This window comes from Pipistrellus kuhlii, unplaced genomic scaffold (genome assembly GCF_014108245.1).
Source record: "Pipistrellus kuhlii isolate mPipKuh1 unplaced genomic scaffold, mPipKuh1.p scaffold_m20_p_11, whole genome shotgun sequence".
NCBI lineage: Eukaryota > Metazoa > Chordata > Mammalia > Chiroptera > Vespertilionidae > Pipistrellus > Pipistrellus kuhlii.
Window position 1 is genome coordinate 38,290,604 of NW_023425416.1, and position 17,493 is coordinate 38,308,096.

Here is a 17,493-nt window from a genome sequence, read left to right on the forward strand (position 1 = left end):
GGAGGGGGAAGGAACTGGGTTGTTTGTTGTTGTTTTTGAGTTCAAGAAGTACCTCTCCAGCTCAGCTGGTATTTATTGTATGACACTATTACATAATGAAATAAGGGGGTAGCAAAAAGGCAAAGCTTTCCTTCCACCTAAAGTTAAATGAGTTTCTTAACATCGTTATAAGTTCACAGAGAAGCCTGTTTTTTCCAAGACCCGCCCCATAAAGATGTCAACTGGACAGAGAGGAGAGGGCAGCCAGCAGATGTGATGGACTCAGCAGGACTCCTCGGCTGAGGGAAGCGGTTGTTCTCAAAGAGCCTTCCTGTGCCCAGAGCTCACCACCTGCACTTCTCTCCCTGTGACTGAATCAGGGTGCTGCCCAGTAAGCAAACACGGGCGGGAAACCAGCCTGTCCACAAAGAGAAGGGGATGAGTACCCCACGGCAGGAAGGCTCTGAAGGGGATGGAAGGTGAGGCTGGGAAGAGCCTCCAGAGAAGACTGGGTGACCAGAGATCAGCTCACCACACAGACCAACGAGTTCACATTATTGTTATCACATTAGGGCTTTTTTCTTTTCTATGCTTTGGATGTTCCAATGTTTGAAGATAGGCACGATGATTAACCCAACTTTATAGATGAAAATTGAATAGCCTCTCACATGTTAGTAGGAATTAGAGGAACCAAAAGATATGTTTACCAAAATCTGCTGGTATTGAAGTCTCTCCTGCATTATATAGCAAAAGCTTGTGCTCAATGAAAATATTCTTAAACGTGAAATTGGGCTTTTCGAGGTAACAGTTGTGGATCTAGAAGTCTTCCTTCAGGGTCTATTTCGGCACTGACTACAACAAATGGCATGGAGTCTCACCACATAAATGTTCAAAGTATCCCTTTTCCTGCTGCGCTGCAAACACCGTGCTGCTTATTCAGCACGTGCAGAGTTGGCTGTGTACCACCCCTTTGCCCCCGGCCATGCTTACACGTCATGTTGACCAGCTTGCCCACACTGTGCTGCTCCTCGCTGTAGCTGAGGTACTCAGTGGCCACGATCTCCATGTACTGCAGGAAGGACCAAACCAACAAGCAAGTCAGAGAAGACACCAAAAGCATACAAGCAGGTGACAAGATTGTGCACTTCTAAAGATGAGCTATAGGTGGCGCAACAGATTCACCAAATAATAGTGCTTTCGGGCCCTTTCCTTTAAGTGCAAATGGGTGACTGAGTTTCTGGTTTCTAGGCCTTCTCTCACATGCCCTGAAGTTAGGGAGGGACCATGTAAAAACTGTATAAAACTCTGAAAAGTCCCCCAATAATTTGTAGATGAATAGGTTTGTAGTGTAATTTAATTATAAGATACAAATAAGATGCATAATATGTAGTACATGGAAGTTTATTTCTTCAATGTGACTTTTAGTACAATTTAATTTCCAACATTTTAATGGAGGTTAAAGTGAATAAGAATGTCATTTACAATTTTATGAAAGACTATTTCATTAAATGAGGTAAATCTCCAACCAATTTTTTAAAATCCTAAAAACAAAAGCTAGATAACATTGTATTCATTTCCCAAAAATGAAAATAGCATAAATTTAACATTAAATTGCCATAAAACTTCATCTTCCTTTAATAATTCAAAGTGAGTTTTGAGGACCACAGACTTACTATGAAAACCATTTTTCTGTACATGCTTTGGGTTTTAGGAGAATGGACTGTTTCAATTCAATGCCATGCCATGCATTAGCAAATTAACAAACCCAAGCATTTGATGAGCTCAGCACATCTATTCTCCTGCTTACTTTCCCTCAGTAGTTACCAAAGCTAAAAAATAAATGAAGTTAAAATCATTCCTCACATTTTCATTTACTGGTTAAAATTTTAGTGAACACGGTGATTTTTTTTAAAAAAGTGTGAGAAGGTTGAGAACAGCTTCATCGCCAATATTCCCTCCCATCACTTGGTACGTGCAGCACTGAGGACTGGGCCTGCCAGCCAAGATCTATTTCTTTTCATTACTAACTAAAGACATGTGACCTTTTATAGCACTTTCTCGTTTCAGCAGGCTAGGTAAAGTGAGCCCAATTAGCCAGAACAAAATGTCATGGGTCCCGCCCTGCCCTGTGAGTGTCCTGCCTCACACTCTCACTTATTAACCCTACCTCTTCCTCCCCTGGGCAGGCAGCTTATGGTTTCAAAAAGCCATCTTCCGTCACATGTAATCCTTGCCCAGAGCCCTGGAGCAACATGGAAAGGCCAGAGCAGCCACTGCAAAAGGAATCTTACCTGAGCTAGGCTTTCAATGCCACCCAAGCTGTAGAGTATTTCCTAATAAAACAGAAACAACAGAGCATACATAAAAGATGGGGGGAAAGGTGTGTTTTGCATGCAATTTCTTATATTAATTCATGAGATTTAGAATTATTTCATGAAGGTCCATATTCTAACATCAATGTGGAAAACTTGAATGCTTGTCATACTACATTTAAGGTAAACTGTTAATCAAAATGAAGGTTGGGTTGAGAATCAGAAAATATAAATATGCTCATAACCTCAGGCAACTCCTCACTTTTTCACTTTCTCCCATGTCATCAGAAACTGGTAGAGCTCAAAGGAACAGTTAGATATCGCTCCCTTTAATCCTCTCATGTTGCAGACAGGCAAACTAAGACCCAGAAAGGTTAGCCACTTGCCTAAGTGACAAGCCAAATGCCCAGACCCTTCCTCTGGGCTTCAGCCTGGTGTGGTCTGCAGACCAGCTGCATCAACCTGGCCTGGGGGCTGAGTGGAAATGCTGACTCACACTCTGAGTTCCAATAAGAACAGACTAGACTACAAGCTTCCCTTAAAATGATTAGTATAATGGTCTTCTTAAACCCATGCTCTGAACCAGTGTGAGGGTCATCTTTGCCAAATGTCTCCTGACACAGGTCTAAAAATCCAATTCCCAGTCAGAAGGCATCTCATCACAATCCCGAAGCTTCCTCAAAGTGCCAAAGAGGAAGAGAGGGGGTTGGGAGGCTGGAGACCAGCTTGGAGCTATGAATAGGAAGTGTTCTCGGATTGTTCACACTGACATTTGTTTTCAGGCCAACGTAGTTCAGGTGGCCCTAACCTGTTTAATTAAAGCTGTGTTGACGTCTCACTTCTTACTTAACATGCACACAAGGAAGTTATTTGAAATATAAACATCAGCCATCGGTCCAGTTCTGGGAAGTGCAGGGGGCTGAGTACACGAGTGTGAGAGGGAATAGTGAAGTCCCGCCAGGAAGCCGACCTACCAGGGAGCAGGTGGGGCAGGTGGGGGCAGGTGCAGGCTCTCAAGGCCTCTGGGGTCAAGGTTTCCTTCTTCTGTGCAAAGTGAATTTGGAAAGACTAAACATATCCGTGTTTAAATTAAGAGTGAAAGGACCTTTATAACTCAATTAAAAATAGTTCTGTGACTACCTATTAATTTGAATTCTCTTCACTGCTACTCACGCCAGAAAAGCTATAATTAAAGAACACAGGAATGTTGTATACATTATCCCTAGCGATATTGGGATATTTTATACATATAAAAATAGAAGTAACATTTAAAAACTATTAATATTTATTCTAAATTTTTTTTCCATTCCTGTTCTGTAAAAGCCCTGGGTTAGGCTCTAAAGAGGACACAAATAGGTAGATGGCAGAGGCCTACTTCCTGAATTTCTGACATAAGGTAGATTCACAGAGAACTGGAATTTAAGGCAGAATTTGGTCAATGTTATAAGCAAGTTATTCATGAAGTCCTAGGGACACGTGATATCCTGCTGAGAGGACTAAGGGAAATTTCATAAGAGTGATGGGGCTCTGATGGGCTGAAAAAGATGGAAAGATCTGCTGGGGGGGGGGGGGGGGGATGAAGGGCAAGGGAAGATAAAGGAGATTCCAAGCAAAAAGAACAGTGAGCTCCAAGGCGCAAAGAAGTTGTCAGAAAGAACATCAAGATGTTTCATAACTCTACAAAGCACCTCCATAACTCCAGGAAGAACACTCTTGGGACTAATGTTAGAAAAGCAGGATGGGATCACACCGAGGGAGGCCTGAGACATGAGCCTGGATTTAGGCTTCATCATGCCGACCAGGAAACCCAATGAAATGTGTGAACAAGGAACTGATCAGAATCAGCTATAAGGACTTCCCTTCTAGTCTTAGAATGAACTGGAGAGGCAAAGAGTCAACTGGAGGCCCAGTTGGTTTGCCATGGCAGTGGGAAGGCAGATGGAGAGGCCGAGATAGTCTTTGAAGTGATATGAAGAGGAAGACACATTGGAAGAAAGAGAAGAAAGTACAAGGCATCACCATATTAGAGCGTGGGTGACAGGGAGACAAGACCTTGATTAACAAACACCAAGTGGGAGAGAAGATTAGACTAGGTTAGAGGAGAAGACTTGATTGGATATGTTGAGTTGCTGATAGAATATATAGGTGAAAAAGAAGTACAACAGGCCATGAAAAATGAGATAAGGGCAAAAGGTTCAAATCTCAAAGTCGCTGACATAAAGTGGATTTAAATTTTAATGAGAAGACACCAAGGAAATGAGAAGACACCAAGGAAAAGAATAATGTTCAAATGATTTGTCATGGTCAAGTTCACTATAAACATTTTGTTTTTGTTGTTGTTCTTGTTTGTTTTTTAAGTTCATCTTTAAATGTTTACCTTGATGAGAAATATATCAATCCAAAAATTAATGTTAACACTATGGGACTATGTCAGTGTTTCCTAAACTATATCATGTGGATGATTATTCTATTCTGTGCAGTGGGTGGTATTAGAAATTCTATAAAAAAACAAAAAAAAAAAGTTTTGTAATCAAATTCAAATTAGCTTGGGAAATGCTAGGAGCTAGGTTACACAGAGTTTAACAAAGTGCTTCATCATAGGACTCCTCAGAGCTTTTACTATGCTGCTCCAATGGGAGACCTGGAGTGCAGCCTTTCCTAAACATATCTGTCGGTGCACAATTCTGTTCACAGAATACTTAACCACTGGGAAACATAGTTTGAGAAGTACTGTTATGAAGTATAAGAAGGGCAAAGCGACCCTGGCCAGGTGGCTCAGCTGATTGGAGCACTGTCCCATGCACCAAAGGGTCACAGGTTCAATTCCCTGTCAGGACACATACCCAGTTTGTGGGGTTCAATCCCAGGCCAAGTGCATGTGGGAGGCAACCAATCCATGTTTCTCTCACATCGAGGTTTCTCTCTCTCTCTCTCTCTCTCTCTCTCTCTCTCTCTCTCTCTCTCTCCTCTCAACATATCCTTGGGAAAGGATTTAAAAAAATAATTTAAAATTTTTTTTTGTTTTTTTTTAATAAAAGGGCAAAGAGAATTTTGTTGCTATGTACTCAAAACTTCACCCTTCATTTATGAAATAAACATTCTGCCCCCTCCCATTCTCCTATGGAGACTGGAACAAGTCCAGGTGATTGCTCACAGACCCGTGGTCTTCCTTGTATTTCCAATGGTTACAACAATGGGATTGTTCCAACCTGAAAGCATCAACTAGAGAAAAGCAAGACCACAAGGTATGCCATACCTGGGCTTGACAGCTCTGGTTACTGATCTGAAAAGCAAACATGACTGCCTGCTTAGAGTACAGGGCCACCTCCTGCTTGCCCTGTCGGGCCTCAGTGTTTTCTCCCTGATCACAGCCTGGAGGGTCACAGGACAGGTCTGTACTTCTGAGCCTAATGACCTGGAGAAAGTCCATTAGTCAATCAGACCTCAGTTTGATGTGCAAAATGTGGGCAAATGTCCTTGTTCTGCCTATCCCCTGAGTTTTCCTTTTATTTAAAAAAAAAAAGGGGGGGGGATACAATAATATAATACAGATAAAAAGCATGCTTAAAAAAATGGAACACACTGCACACCAATGTGGTTGTTGTTAGTCCACCACTATGTCTACCACAGCCAAAAATGTCATTGCCATTAGACATGCTCATCCTGAACCTACTCAGCAACTAAAGCAATGCTGAACATACTGCAGGAAGCCCTTGATCCTGAATCACTAACTGTGCAAACTTATCAGTGTTTCCCCACTGCTGATTCCTCCATCACGATTTTAAGACCCCCTCTATGCATTGGCCTTCACTTATCTCCCCAGGAGCAATAGTAACCACTCTTCTAAAAGGCTTGAGGGAGAATTAAAGAGGTCCATTTGGAAGTTATTGCACATAATGTGCTACAACAATGCTTCTCAAACTCCTTGGTCTCTGTACCCCTTAAAACCCTTACAAATTCTTCAGAACCCCAAAGACTTTGCTTATATGGGTTATGTCTATCTACATTTACCATATTAGGAATCGCCAGTGAGAAACTCCTAAAAATCAAGAGCGCACAGCACATGTTCCATCAGCCGTCACAGCCATGACAATATCACGCAACCTGCAGCCTCTGGGACACCGCACTGCACACTTGTACAGAGTGAGAGCAAAGGGGCAGATAACACCTGCGCACTATCTTGAAGACAGTTTTCATCCTGTGAACCCCTGAAGGGGATTCAGAGACCTGTAAGCAGTTCCTGGATCACACCTGGAGAACCATTATGCTACTGTGTCACTGGGATGGCTGTCCCCATCATATCCCTGGAAATGCAGGGCTTAAGTAAAGGAGAAAGTTTGAGAATGCAGATATGTGGTTGGGAGCAAAGAACAGCAACAACAAAAAATGATAGTTGAAGCCAAGAGCTAGGAAGATGGGGAAGAAGATGATAAAGAAAAGAACTTTGGGCCCTTTTGGTGTGGCTCCGTGGTTGAACGTCAACCTATGAACCAGGAGGTCAAGGTTCAATTTCTGGTGAGGGTACATGCCTTGGTGGTAGGTTCAATCCCCAGTATGAAGCATGTAGGCGGCAATCAATCAAAGATTCTCTCTCTTCATTGATGTTTCTCTCTCTCTCCCCGCTCCCTTCCTCTTTGAAATCAATAAAAATATATTATTTAAAAAAAAAAAAAAAAAAAGACAGCCGAAGCCGGTTTGGTTCAGTGGATAGAGTGTCAGCCTGCGGACTGAGGGGTCCAGGTTCGATTCTGGTCAGGGGCATGTACCTTGGTTGCAGGCACATCCCCAGTAGGAGGTGTGCAGGAGGCAGCTGATCGATGTTTTCTCTCTCATCGATGTTTCTGGCTCTCTATCTCTCTCCCTTCCTCTCTATAAAAATCAATAAAATGTACTTTTTTAAAAAAAGAAAAGGACTTTAGGAAAGTTAACATTTAGAAAAGCAGGATTTAAAAAGAGAGCAAGTAAGTAGAACAGAAGAAGAATGCAAAGGGCTGAGGAAGAGCTGGAGGTTCTCAGGGTCGATGAGGCAGAGAGTGCGGGACAGGCGTGCAGTGCTGCAGAGGCCAGGGAGGGCGAGGCTGAGACAGGGCCCCTCCGCTGGACTGCCTTCTCACTGTTGCTTCTAATGTAATTGTAGTTTGGGACCTTTAAGTAATGTGCTGGGGTTTCACTATATGAATCCAGCTGGAAATTTATCTTATGCTGCTCAGAGCTCCAAGGATACCTGAAACCTTGCATGTCTGCCTTTAATTAAGGAAAACTCTAAGCAATGGTGGCTTCTCTTTCATCCAGTGTTTTCTTGCTGGAATCTCCAAGAGGCTTGAAGCCTCTGTACACTGGCAGGAAAGACTCGCTCTGCAAGCCACCAGCTTGCAGCCTCTGGATGAAGGAATGATGGAAGCCTGCCACACTCTGGGCTATTCCATGGCTTCCAGAGAGAGCCCTGTGCACAGAATTCACTGTCCAGATAGAAAGGAAGTGGGCTCATATCCTGACCTTTCAAAAAATGCAGTGATGATGGTAAGATGGAAGATTGGAAGGGATAAAGGATCAAAAAGGGGGTATTTATGATAAAGGCCAACAGAAGGGGAGCCACTGACAAGAGAACAGATGGAAGGGTAAGCCTTGGCAAGGACGGGGGATGTTTCCTTTGAAACAAGGAGAGAAGCAAAGTTGCGCGATAATCCAAATATTGAAGTATTTCAAGCAACAAAGAGGAGGAAATGGGAGCACTCCCACTGGGACGTCTGCAGATTTCCCCGTGAAACAGATGTACGGTGATGAGAATGACAGGGGCAGCAGGTGGTTTGGGTGTGAGGAGAAAGATGGTTTGGAACAGCCGCTGAGGATGCTGGACACCACCAGCGAGGACAGGAATGCCGAGCCGCAGCGAAGGCTCGCCGGGACTCTGAGGCATCAGTGGTCGTAAACCCCAGCCTAGCTCTGTGACTTTGGCCAACAATTCTTGGCAACTTTAGATACCGAGTAACTGCCTGAGCACATGCTCTTCTTTGCGAGAAGGCTGCCAGAAGGAGCGATTCGGAGAGCATCCCCTTCTATGGAGAGACGAAACCAGAGAGATAATAGTTTAATGTGGGTGTTGGTAACGAAATCCCCATAAACAAAAAGGTTGCTGAATTCTTTCCTTCGGAGAGCAGTACAATCAACCCTGACTGATTCCATCAGGAACTTGGCCCAGAAAGGAGATCAGCCGAGCATGACACAACTGTCACCAGTGTTCTGAACAAACAGGACATCGCTAGGGCAAATATTTTCTTAATTTCTATAAGCCAAAGCACTAGCTCTCCACCTGCCTCCACTTTCCTTCAAATTATTGAATATATATGCACTGTTCTCACCCCAATGGGGACATGCTGGAGAGAAAAGAGGGTGTGACTACTTATTAAGTAGGAAGAGTGAGCACACACTGGGACTGACTGGGGCAAAGTGGAACATATGGTCCACACTTATCATATGTGACCCATGCTGCATCACTCATGGCAGCTCAGAAAGGTGTGGAACATACAGTTCTGTGTGGTTGGTCATGAGGGAAATGAAAACTCCTAGGAAACTGTAAGTTATCAGGACAGAAAGCCATCAGAGGTGCCCTAAGTCTCTTAGTCAAATGATTGTGGTTGGCTAAACTATAGCAGCACAAAGCCAGCCTAAAATACAGGAGGAGGAAGGGAATGGTTCTTCTAAAGGGAAAATGTGGAGCCACCACGACTCTAGAGCCCCCCAAAGCACCCCTACTGGTCACAGCTGACTTTGACCTTGAACATGCTTGAAGGTGTGGCCAAGTGCATACCTCTCTGACTGCTTGTGGTTTTCAATGTCAGCCAATCATGACAACATAGACCAACAAGTAATCCACTTAATCCCATAAGTAATATAGTAGAAATGTAGAGATTTTCCTTTTGGTCCTCATTAAATTACTTTTCTCCTATCTTTTCAATAGCAGCTGAGATACTTTCCAAATTTGAAAGCTATTAAGTTGCAAGAGAATGAAAAAGTTTAACATGGTCTGCTTTGAAGAAAAACCCACCAGTGTTATATTCCATCTTCATCAGCAGTACAAAATATCTTTATTTTTTTTCCAACCAACCTGGTAACATGGATCCCTCATGAGTAGTCTCAGACAGATTAACACTCTCAGAAAGTGAATAGATGGGGCTCGATTAACCCACTCTCTGAAAGAAGAAAACAAGAGAGAACATGTTTGTTCATGTCTAAAAGATGAACATGCCAGCTCATGAACAACGCACGAGTATGAAGGAGAATGAGGAACATACAAAGGAACAGCATTAGTTTATGTCAAACTTAATCTGAATTGGGAATGGTTATTTTTGGACTTACACATTTGTCCCATTTTAATGCAAAACACATAGAAGCCATCATTAACACTCTGACTAGAGGCCCCTCACCCCACAGTCACGTGGTTTACAGCTCCACTACTGACTCCGGGCATACCTGCCCAAAACAAATAGCTAGACGGTCCAATAATTAGATTTACCTTAATATGAACGTTTTCCCTAATGACTAAAAAGTAATACACATACATTAAAATAAAAATATTTGTAATTTATTCTTTTTTTAAATATATTTTTATTGATTTTGGAGAGAGGAGGGATAGAAACATCAGTTATGAGAGTGAATCACTGATCAGCTGCCTCCTACATGCCCTCTACTGCGGACTGAGCCCGCAACTGAGGTATGTGCCCTGACCAGGAATTGACCTGTGACCTCCAGGTTCATGTGTTGATGCTCAACCACTGAGCCACATCAGCCGGACTGTATTTTATACATAAATAACCACATTTACTTATCAATGGGATGAATGCATCCTCAGACACCAAGCAGCTTCTGGAGCCTTGAAATCAGCAGCACCCACACGGTCCCCTGGCTCTTCCACCTGCTATTTATCACAGCGACCACGGAAACCCAGCTTCAGTAAGCTATGCCATCATCTCGAGGAAGCAGCAGGAGCTTCATGTGGAAACTTAATGTAGAAATCGTAAACTACCTTGAGAAGCTTGCCCTGTGTCTGATGGATGCCGAGTATCACTGTTTTCCTCGAAAATTTAAAATAGCCATGATACCCCGGGGTGTTCTCAGCAGGCAGCTTGAGGCCCTGAGCCTTGGGTGTTTCCTGTGACAGCCTTCTGTGACTTTCCCACTGGAACCTTCCAGGGAATTAGGAAAAGGTTCTCTAAGGTGACACGAGGCCAGAACATGCAGATACCACCAACACAGCACCTGTGGGTGCTTGCAGTGCCGGGAACTTGCTGTGTGCACTGCCTGAATCCCAGTGCAGGGAGGACCCGCCAGGGGACACCGGTCTCACACTGCCCTCCAACCTGGTCCGACATGGCACATGGTGCAAAAATGAACAGACACCTAAAATAAAAAGTGTCTGCTGTCCCATGCTTAGCCAAGAAAAACTAAGGAAGTTACAGGGAGAGATTCCAGATGAGACCCAACGGAATTTCTCCCTCCTCCTACCTCCTCCCCAACTGGGCTGGCTGTGCATAGGGCAAGGTTACATTAAAGATCCATCAAGTGAAACATTTTTGAGGCATGACCCCAAGCCAACCCTCGCCTGGTTTGTCCCATATTTATTACTCCTTCGTGCAGAATCAGCCTCGACTTCTATGTGATCCTGCCCCCACACCTGCACCTCTCAACCTGAGTACAAAACCCCATTCTCCTCCAAGACAGGACAGATATCTGGGGTCACTGCCCCTGGAGGCATCTTCTCCCACCCTATGCCACCCACACTCCATTCCAAGCCACTCACCATTCCTCTCACCTACCAAGACCTGGCTTCCGGGAAGGAGGATGGTAAGCCTGCTTTCCCGTGGCCTTGTATTCCCAGTGATGACTGACGGCTCTGTACAGACACAGCCCCCAACAGAGGCCTGGCCCGGTGGGGAGAAGTTGGGCACGGAGTCCCAGGACCACTGCTGGCTGAGAGCTATTCCTCCTGCCATCACAGAGGCTTCTGGCTGGAGCTGCCCACCACAGCAGCAGTCTACCCTCCGACCCTTCTCCAGCCCAGGCATATGACAGTGACACCTTTCCTACGCAGGCAACCCAGCCCAGGGCTACCAGCCAGGCAGAGCCACCCCAGGCCACACTGGGAAGCTACGGCAGTTCATCTGACCACCCCACTTTGGGAGAAATAATGCCAATTTGAAATACACTTTGAATCTAAAACACAGTCACCTATGGGGACACTTGGAGGGAGGTGGTTATTCGGAGGCTCCTGTCCCAGAGAGAATACCTTGATCTCACCAACAGGGAGGCAGCACATGACCACTCTCCCTTCCCTTCGCTGCCGGAAGGCTGACTCGTGGTGCGAGTGCTCCATCCCAGAGGCCTACCGGAAGTAACCGTCAAGTGCAACAGCTGCTGGCAACCCGAGAAGGGTTAATGCTGATTCCTTTCATTACTTAAAGGAAAAGCCAGGGGCCTGTGCAGAGGTGATTCATGGAACAAATATGTGTACACTTGGTGTTTTTCCTAACTATATGAAATCTTCCGGAGAAAAGTTCATGGCCTTTCCAGCATTTTTTCATGTCAAAATAAGTAGGAAAAGTTTTTTGCTTCCTTCCCTACTAAAAAAAATAAAGAAAAAAAATCTCGAAAGTCCAGAAAAGAACTTTCAACTCTCCAGAACAGAGTTGAAAGTTCTATTCCAAACAAATTGCCATTTTTTAATGAGTTTTTTTGTTTTGTTTTGTTTTGTTTTGTTTGGGGGTTTTTTTTGTGGATTTTTTTTTTTCGTTTTTTTGCTATTTTGGGACAGAAGCCCAAAGCTATTAATATTTCTGCATGGTTCTGGCCTCCGCTGTGGTGAATGTAAATAGAATTCCTGGTGTCTGAGTTCTCTGGCTCTTCCTCTCTGAGCGCTGACCTCTCAGGGAGCAGTTGTTCCTGCCTTGGCTCCCCGCCCTTGACCCCCCACGAGAGCATGGCACGTCGCATGGAGCTCTGGTGTCCAAGGGGAGTGACGTGCTCTGTAAGACGATCTCTCTCTCTGTTTCCAAGGGTTGGGGGACTAGGAAACACACGCTCAGTGCCAGCGGAGAGTGGCCGAGCATGACAGTGGCAGGCTGGAGAGCCAGTGCCTTCACCTCCTGGCGGCAGCAACCACGGCCTGGAGCAGCGGTGCCTGACGCCCAGGCCAGGGTCCTACCCCGGGGGACGGCCGGAGAGAAAGCGGCTCTGACTATGGAAGCAGGAATGTTCAGCACAGGCCAGGGGATCCTCTGAGGCAACTCTGGAAAACCTGTCCATCTGCAAAGATAGTGTTTCCCCGGAGGATTAGGTCCCAATATAGCAGCCGCACACCACGGATTCCGAGCAGGCAAATATTATCCCCTCTGTGACTGAACCTCTGCCACGGCTTTCACGGGACTATTAATACATGGCAGCGTGACCGGGGCCCGGGGCCTTGCTCGGGGACCCGCTGCCACGCTGCTTGCAGCCTCAGATGCCGCTTTCTGCCATCGCTATGAAAAGCGGAGGAAATTGGCATCACCAGAAGCCCAGCATTTGAACAGAGAAGGGGAGTTGGGGTTACACTATCTTGCACAGTGGGGAACCCGGTATGCGGTGTGAGCGCTCCATGGGACCACCAGCCATGGAGCTGTGGTGTTGATTATTGAATAGTAATAAAGCTGCAAGGAGAGCATCGGGTAGTCTGGGGTTAACTGACTAAGGGCTGTGCACATGCCAGAGGTTACAATCTAGGACACCCCCCCCCATTCCTCACCCCCCCGCCTACTCCCCGGTCCTCGTGCAATGCTTCCCTCTGTCTCTCACTCAGAATAAGCAGCATCTTTATGGGAACAGTGTTCTTTAGATTTCCCTTTTCATGTTGTCATACTGTTTGTGTTAACACAAAGCACAGCAACAAAACTGCCACTTTGGACTTGATATTTTAAAGTGGAGAATTCAAGCCTGTTTCAAAATAAATATTACCTCAAATTCATAAGACAGAGACCTATTTTGGGGGGGGAAGGGGGGATAGTTTAAAAAGTAAAAGTAACATCAAAATAGAAACTGATTATAAATGAACTAGGGGCCCAGTGGAATCCCTCGGCGTGGCCTGCGGGGATTGGCTGAAACCAGAAGTCCAACACTGCCTCCCACTCTTTCCTGCCACTCTCGCTCATCCCGACCCTGCTGAGCCTGCTGCAGGCTTGGGCCTAGTCAGGCAGTTCCAGCTGTGAGCTCTGTGTCTGGCACCTGTGGGTCAGTTGAGCAGTGCTCTCACTGTGGGAGTGCACTGACCACCAGCAGGCAGCTCCTGCATTGAACATCTGCCCCCTGGTCAGTGTGTATCTTGGCGACCAGTCAACTGGTCATTCAGTCGCTTAGGCTTTTATATATATATCTCAATAGATACTCAAGGAATCTTTGCTGACTTGTTCCACTCTTTGTAATGAGCTCATGTTCTTCCTCTGTGTCTACCCCTAAACCTAGACCAATAGAAAGTCCACCCAGTGAATTACACTGGTCCCTAAATTCAGAGAGATAGTGAGCAGAAAGGACTTCTTTTGATGTTTCTTCCAGTTAGTTGATGAAAGTTTCAGAGGTAGAATGCTTTCAAATATTTACTCATCACCTACTAGGAGCTGGCACTGTTGCCCCCTCAGGGATGGCTACAGTTTGGGACAAAGCATGCACTTGTGTTCATCTCACTTCTTCTAAAGGGAGAAGGCCAATACTAATACACACAGACTGATAAAAATATACATCAGGTGGCAACTAGGGAAGAACAACCAAGGTTAAGGCTGTAGGCGTTCTGGGGATGCTATTTTAGGACAATCAGACGGAGCAGGGTTCTTGAATGAGATTAGCATCTGAGTGAACTGAGGAGAGAGTCTGGGTGGGAAGAGCAGAAGAGTTAAGCATATAGTCCGTGAGCAGGAGTGTGGTGGTTTGTGCCAAGAATGGCAAGGAAGCCCTTGGGGCTGGAACAGAATGAGCCAAGACTGAGTTACAGGAGGGAAGCCCGAGAGAGCAGGAGCCACATCTGCAGGGCTTTGAAAAATACAAATAGGGACTTTGGACTTTTTATTCTGGAAGGTCACTGAAGGTGTTAAGCAGAGGACTGCTGTGATGTGACAGAGAGTGTGAGTGAATCCTTCTGGGAATGGTGTTGAGAGTAGTATACGGAGCTGCCTACTGCAGTGGGCCAAGTAAGAGATGATGGCAGCTGGGGCTAGGTTAATAGGTAGGGAACTCTAAAGCTGGCGGGTGGGCAAGTGGAGAGAACCCAATCAAAAGTTTTACTGGGCACCAATCAATGTGTGAAACAAAAGATGAATTGTCAGCAAGAGAGAGGTATAAGGCACAGTCTCTTGGGACAAAGCTGATGAGAGTATTTCAGGGATAGGTGGACTTTCATTAGTGGGATTGTTTGGAGATTGGTGGATTGATGTCAGCTGTGGGAATGTGTCTGTCGCTTATTGCCCGGCTCTCAGATGCTCCTGCACTGATGAAAAACTGTCATTTATTGCTTTGGCCAGGTTAAAACTGGTTCTGGTGGTTGCATGCGGCCAAAGAACAAGAAGTACTTTCCTGGGAAGGTGGGAACATTTTAATGTCATGCCTGTTACACATCCAAGTGAAAAAGTTTTGCAAGAAGCAGTAATAAATAGTATAAAAAAGAGAAAATGAATCCTGAAGTGATTGTTTTTCTGTGGTGCAGAACTGAGAACAGATTTTAAATGTACTTTGATTAATAAGAGAATCAGGTAATCAGTGAGGCAGAGGAGAAAATAATGTTATTCAAGATTTGCGTCAGGACCTGGGGCTTGTCCCTACCCTCTAAGCTACCTTATCTCTCAGTGGAGGCTGGACTGGATTTTTATTTCAGGATCCATTCCACCTCTGTAATTGGATATCATTTTGTGTGTGTGTGTGTGTGTGTGTGTGTGTGTGTGTGTGTGTGTACACGTTTTAAGTTTTAGATAAACTCTAAACATTTCAGGAGAAATAAAAATGTAAGAGCTAGATATTTGTTCCAATGGGAGAAAGAGGAAACATTATTCTAGCTGGAGGTTACATGAAATCCTAGGTTCTTAAGGATTATACACTTAAAATTGTGAAACTTGGAGAAAAAAAAAAAAAAAAAAAGATACACAAGATCATAAAAGATATTCAGCCAATGATTCAACTCTAAAAATTCTACTCTGGATAAAGGCAGAATACAATTTTGTATGTATATAATAACCTCTCATATAAATGAGGAAGAAAAAACATAGAATTTTTTTGAATGTTAGAAGGAAATATAGTAACAGTTAAAATAGCTATTTCTAAGAATTATATAAAGTGTAGATTTTCATTTTTTAATAATATTCTATAGTTTTCAAAAATTTTATGGTGATGAAAACAATTTAATGCAAAGAAGTTCCACTTTATGAAAACTCTCAGACTCCATGCTCTGCGATAAAACCAGTGTCAATGGCTTGAGTTGGAGATAAAAAAAAACCAAAACCAAGCCTGTTCTTCAGAAACACAGTGTATAGTGGGGAGGGACTCAGGCCTAGGGCCATAGGAGGGAGAGGAGGGGAGGGAGTTGAAGGGCCAGAACAGACAGAAAGGAGAAGATGTGGGACAGCATTCTGCAGGTAAGGATGAGCATGGGCCAAGGCTCATGAGAGTTATAACTTTCCAAAAACAGTGAGTGGTTCACTCTGACCTTGGTGAGCCCAAAGGATGCTACGGGAAGGATCAAGAGATGAAGCTAAGCTCTAGCTGGTTTTGCTTAGTGATTAGAGCATTGGCCTGTGGACTGAAGGGCACATGCTTAGATTGCAGGCTTGATACCCAGTAGGGTATTCTCTCTAATCATTGATGTTTCTCTCTCTCTCTCTTTCCCTCTCCCTTCCTCTCTGAAATCAATAAAAAATATTTAGAGAGAGAGAGAGAGAGAGAGAGAGAGAGAGAGAGAGAGAGAGAGAAGGCCAAGAAGGTACTTTTCATAACATTCTATGTCTATAGCTAGATTCACAAGTTCATTTCACAAGTAGGTTATATTAACATTTGCATTGTCTGGCAATCAGCAAGGAAAGAACCAACAGAGGGGGAGCTCAGAGGAACAGATTCACAGAAGAGATATTTGAGTAGAGATTGATTTTATAAGTGGTTCGTTTACTGGGAAATGTGTCCATTTTGTGACAACTTGTACTTCTCTACAGAACCTCAGAACCTTATCTTGGCTACCAAGCACTCTTTGTGTTTTCTTTGCAATTTCCTCCAGATAAGATAAGAGGAGGTAGGTTTGTAGAGTCTACAAAAGATTGTTATGGCAGGAATAAAAGTTGGGAGATCAAAATTTGCTCCCATGCTCTGCTCACATAGGGATTTATTACCATGTGTAGCCAGCAGTAACCTTAGATTCAGAGGCCACACTTTCATTTACCCTTGGAGATCTACCATGAGGTGTTTACAGTGTTACCTTATCTGACTCTGGATTAACAAGTCCTGTTGCATTTCAGAGGCTGCCCGACAATGTCATTTCTGAGAACAAGGGAGTATCACGGGTCAATCTTAGGAAAATAACCCAGAAGTGAGGTATCCAGAAGTGGGGGGTAAGGGTTGATTGAAGTTGCAGAGGGTGGAATAGAGGAGGAACAACATCAATCGGGCATAAATAGGGGGAGGAGTTGGAGGAGCTCACACTCCACGGATGAGATTAAGTTCCCAATCAGCCATATTCTCAGGATAAAAGTGAATGGCATAACATCCTGAATGTGCCAATCATGTCTCCAACCAGAAATGGACCAAAGTCCAGACCCTGCAGCCTTTGGTGGTCTTCAAATACACATTTATATTTACCATATGTTCCCTTATAGGTGATGGAAAATAACTATTTTGCTGGCCAAAGTAGACTCTGAGTCCCTAGAAAAAAAGGGACCACACATCTTATTCATCTTTGTATGTTCACCCCCTTTTCCTTCTCCACCATTTGCTCTATTTCTCTTCCTTGCACACAGTAGATGCTCAACAATTTATTTACTGAATTGAACCTAAGCCTTCCAGTCAACATTAAGTCTGATGTTCACAAAGAAAGGGCATGGGAAGCCATACCAGAAAAGAATTACAACCCTGCAATTTAATTCTTCTGTAAGTCTAAAGTTAAAGAGAAAAGGACAAAAGGGTAGTCTTCCCAGCTTAGCAAGGTTAT

At 44.3% G+C, this 17,493-nt stretch overlaps 1 protein-coding gene across 1 annotated transcript in view; it reads right to left on the reverse strand.

Annotated features, from left to right (window-relative positions):
• Positions 1–17,493, reverse strand: part of NEK10 (NIMA related kinase 10) — a 136,214-nt gene that overhangs the window by 93,931 nt on the left and 24,790 nt on the right. Inside the window, exons 6-8 of the mRNA XM_036431653.2 lie at positions 9,397–9,481; positions 2,271–2,312; positions 970–1,048 (exon numbers count right to left, since the gene is read on the reverse strand). Coding sequence (XP_036287546.1) covers positions 970–1,048; positions 2,271–2,312; positions 9,397–9,481 — 206 coding nt within the window. The remainder of the gene's footprint in view (positions 1–969; positions 1,049–2,270; positions 2,313–9,396; positions 9,482–17,493) is intronic.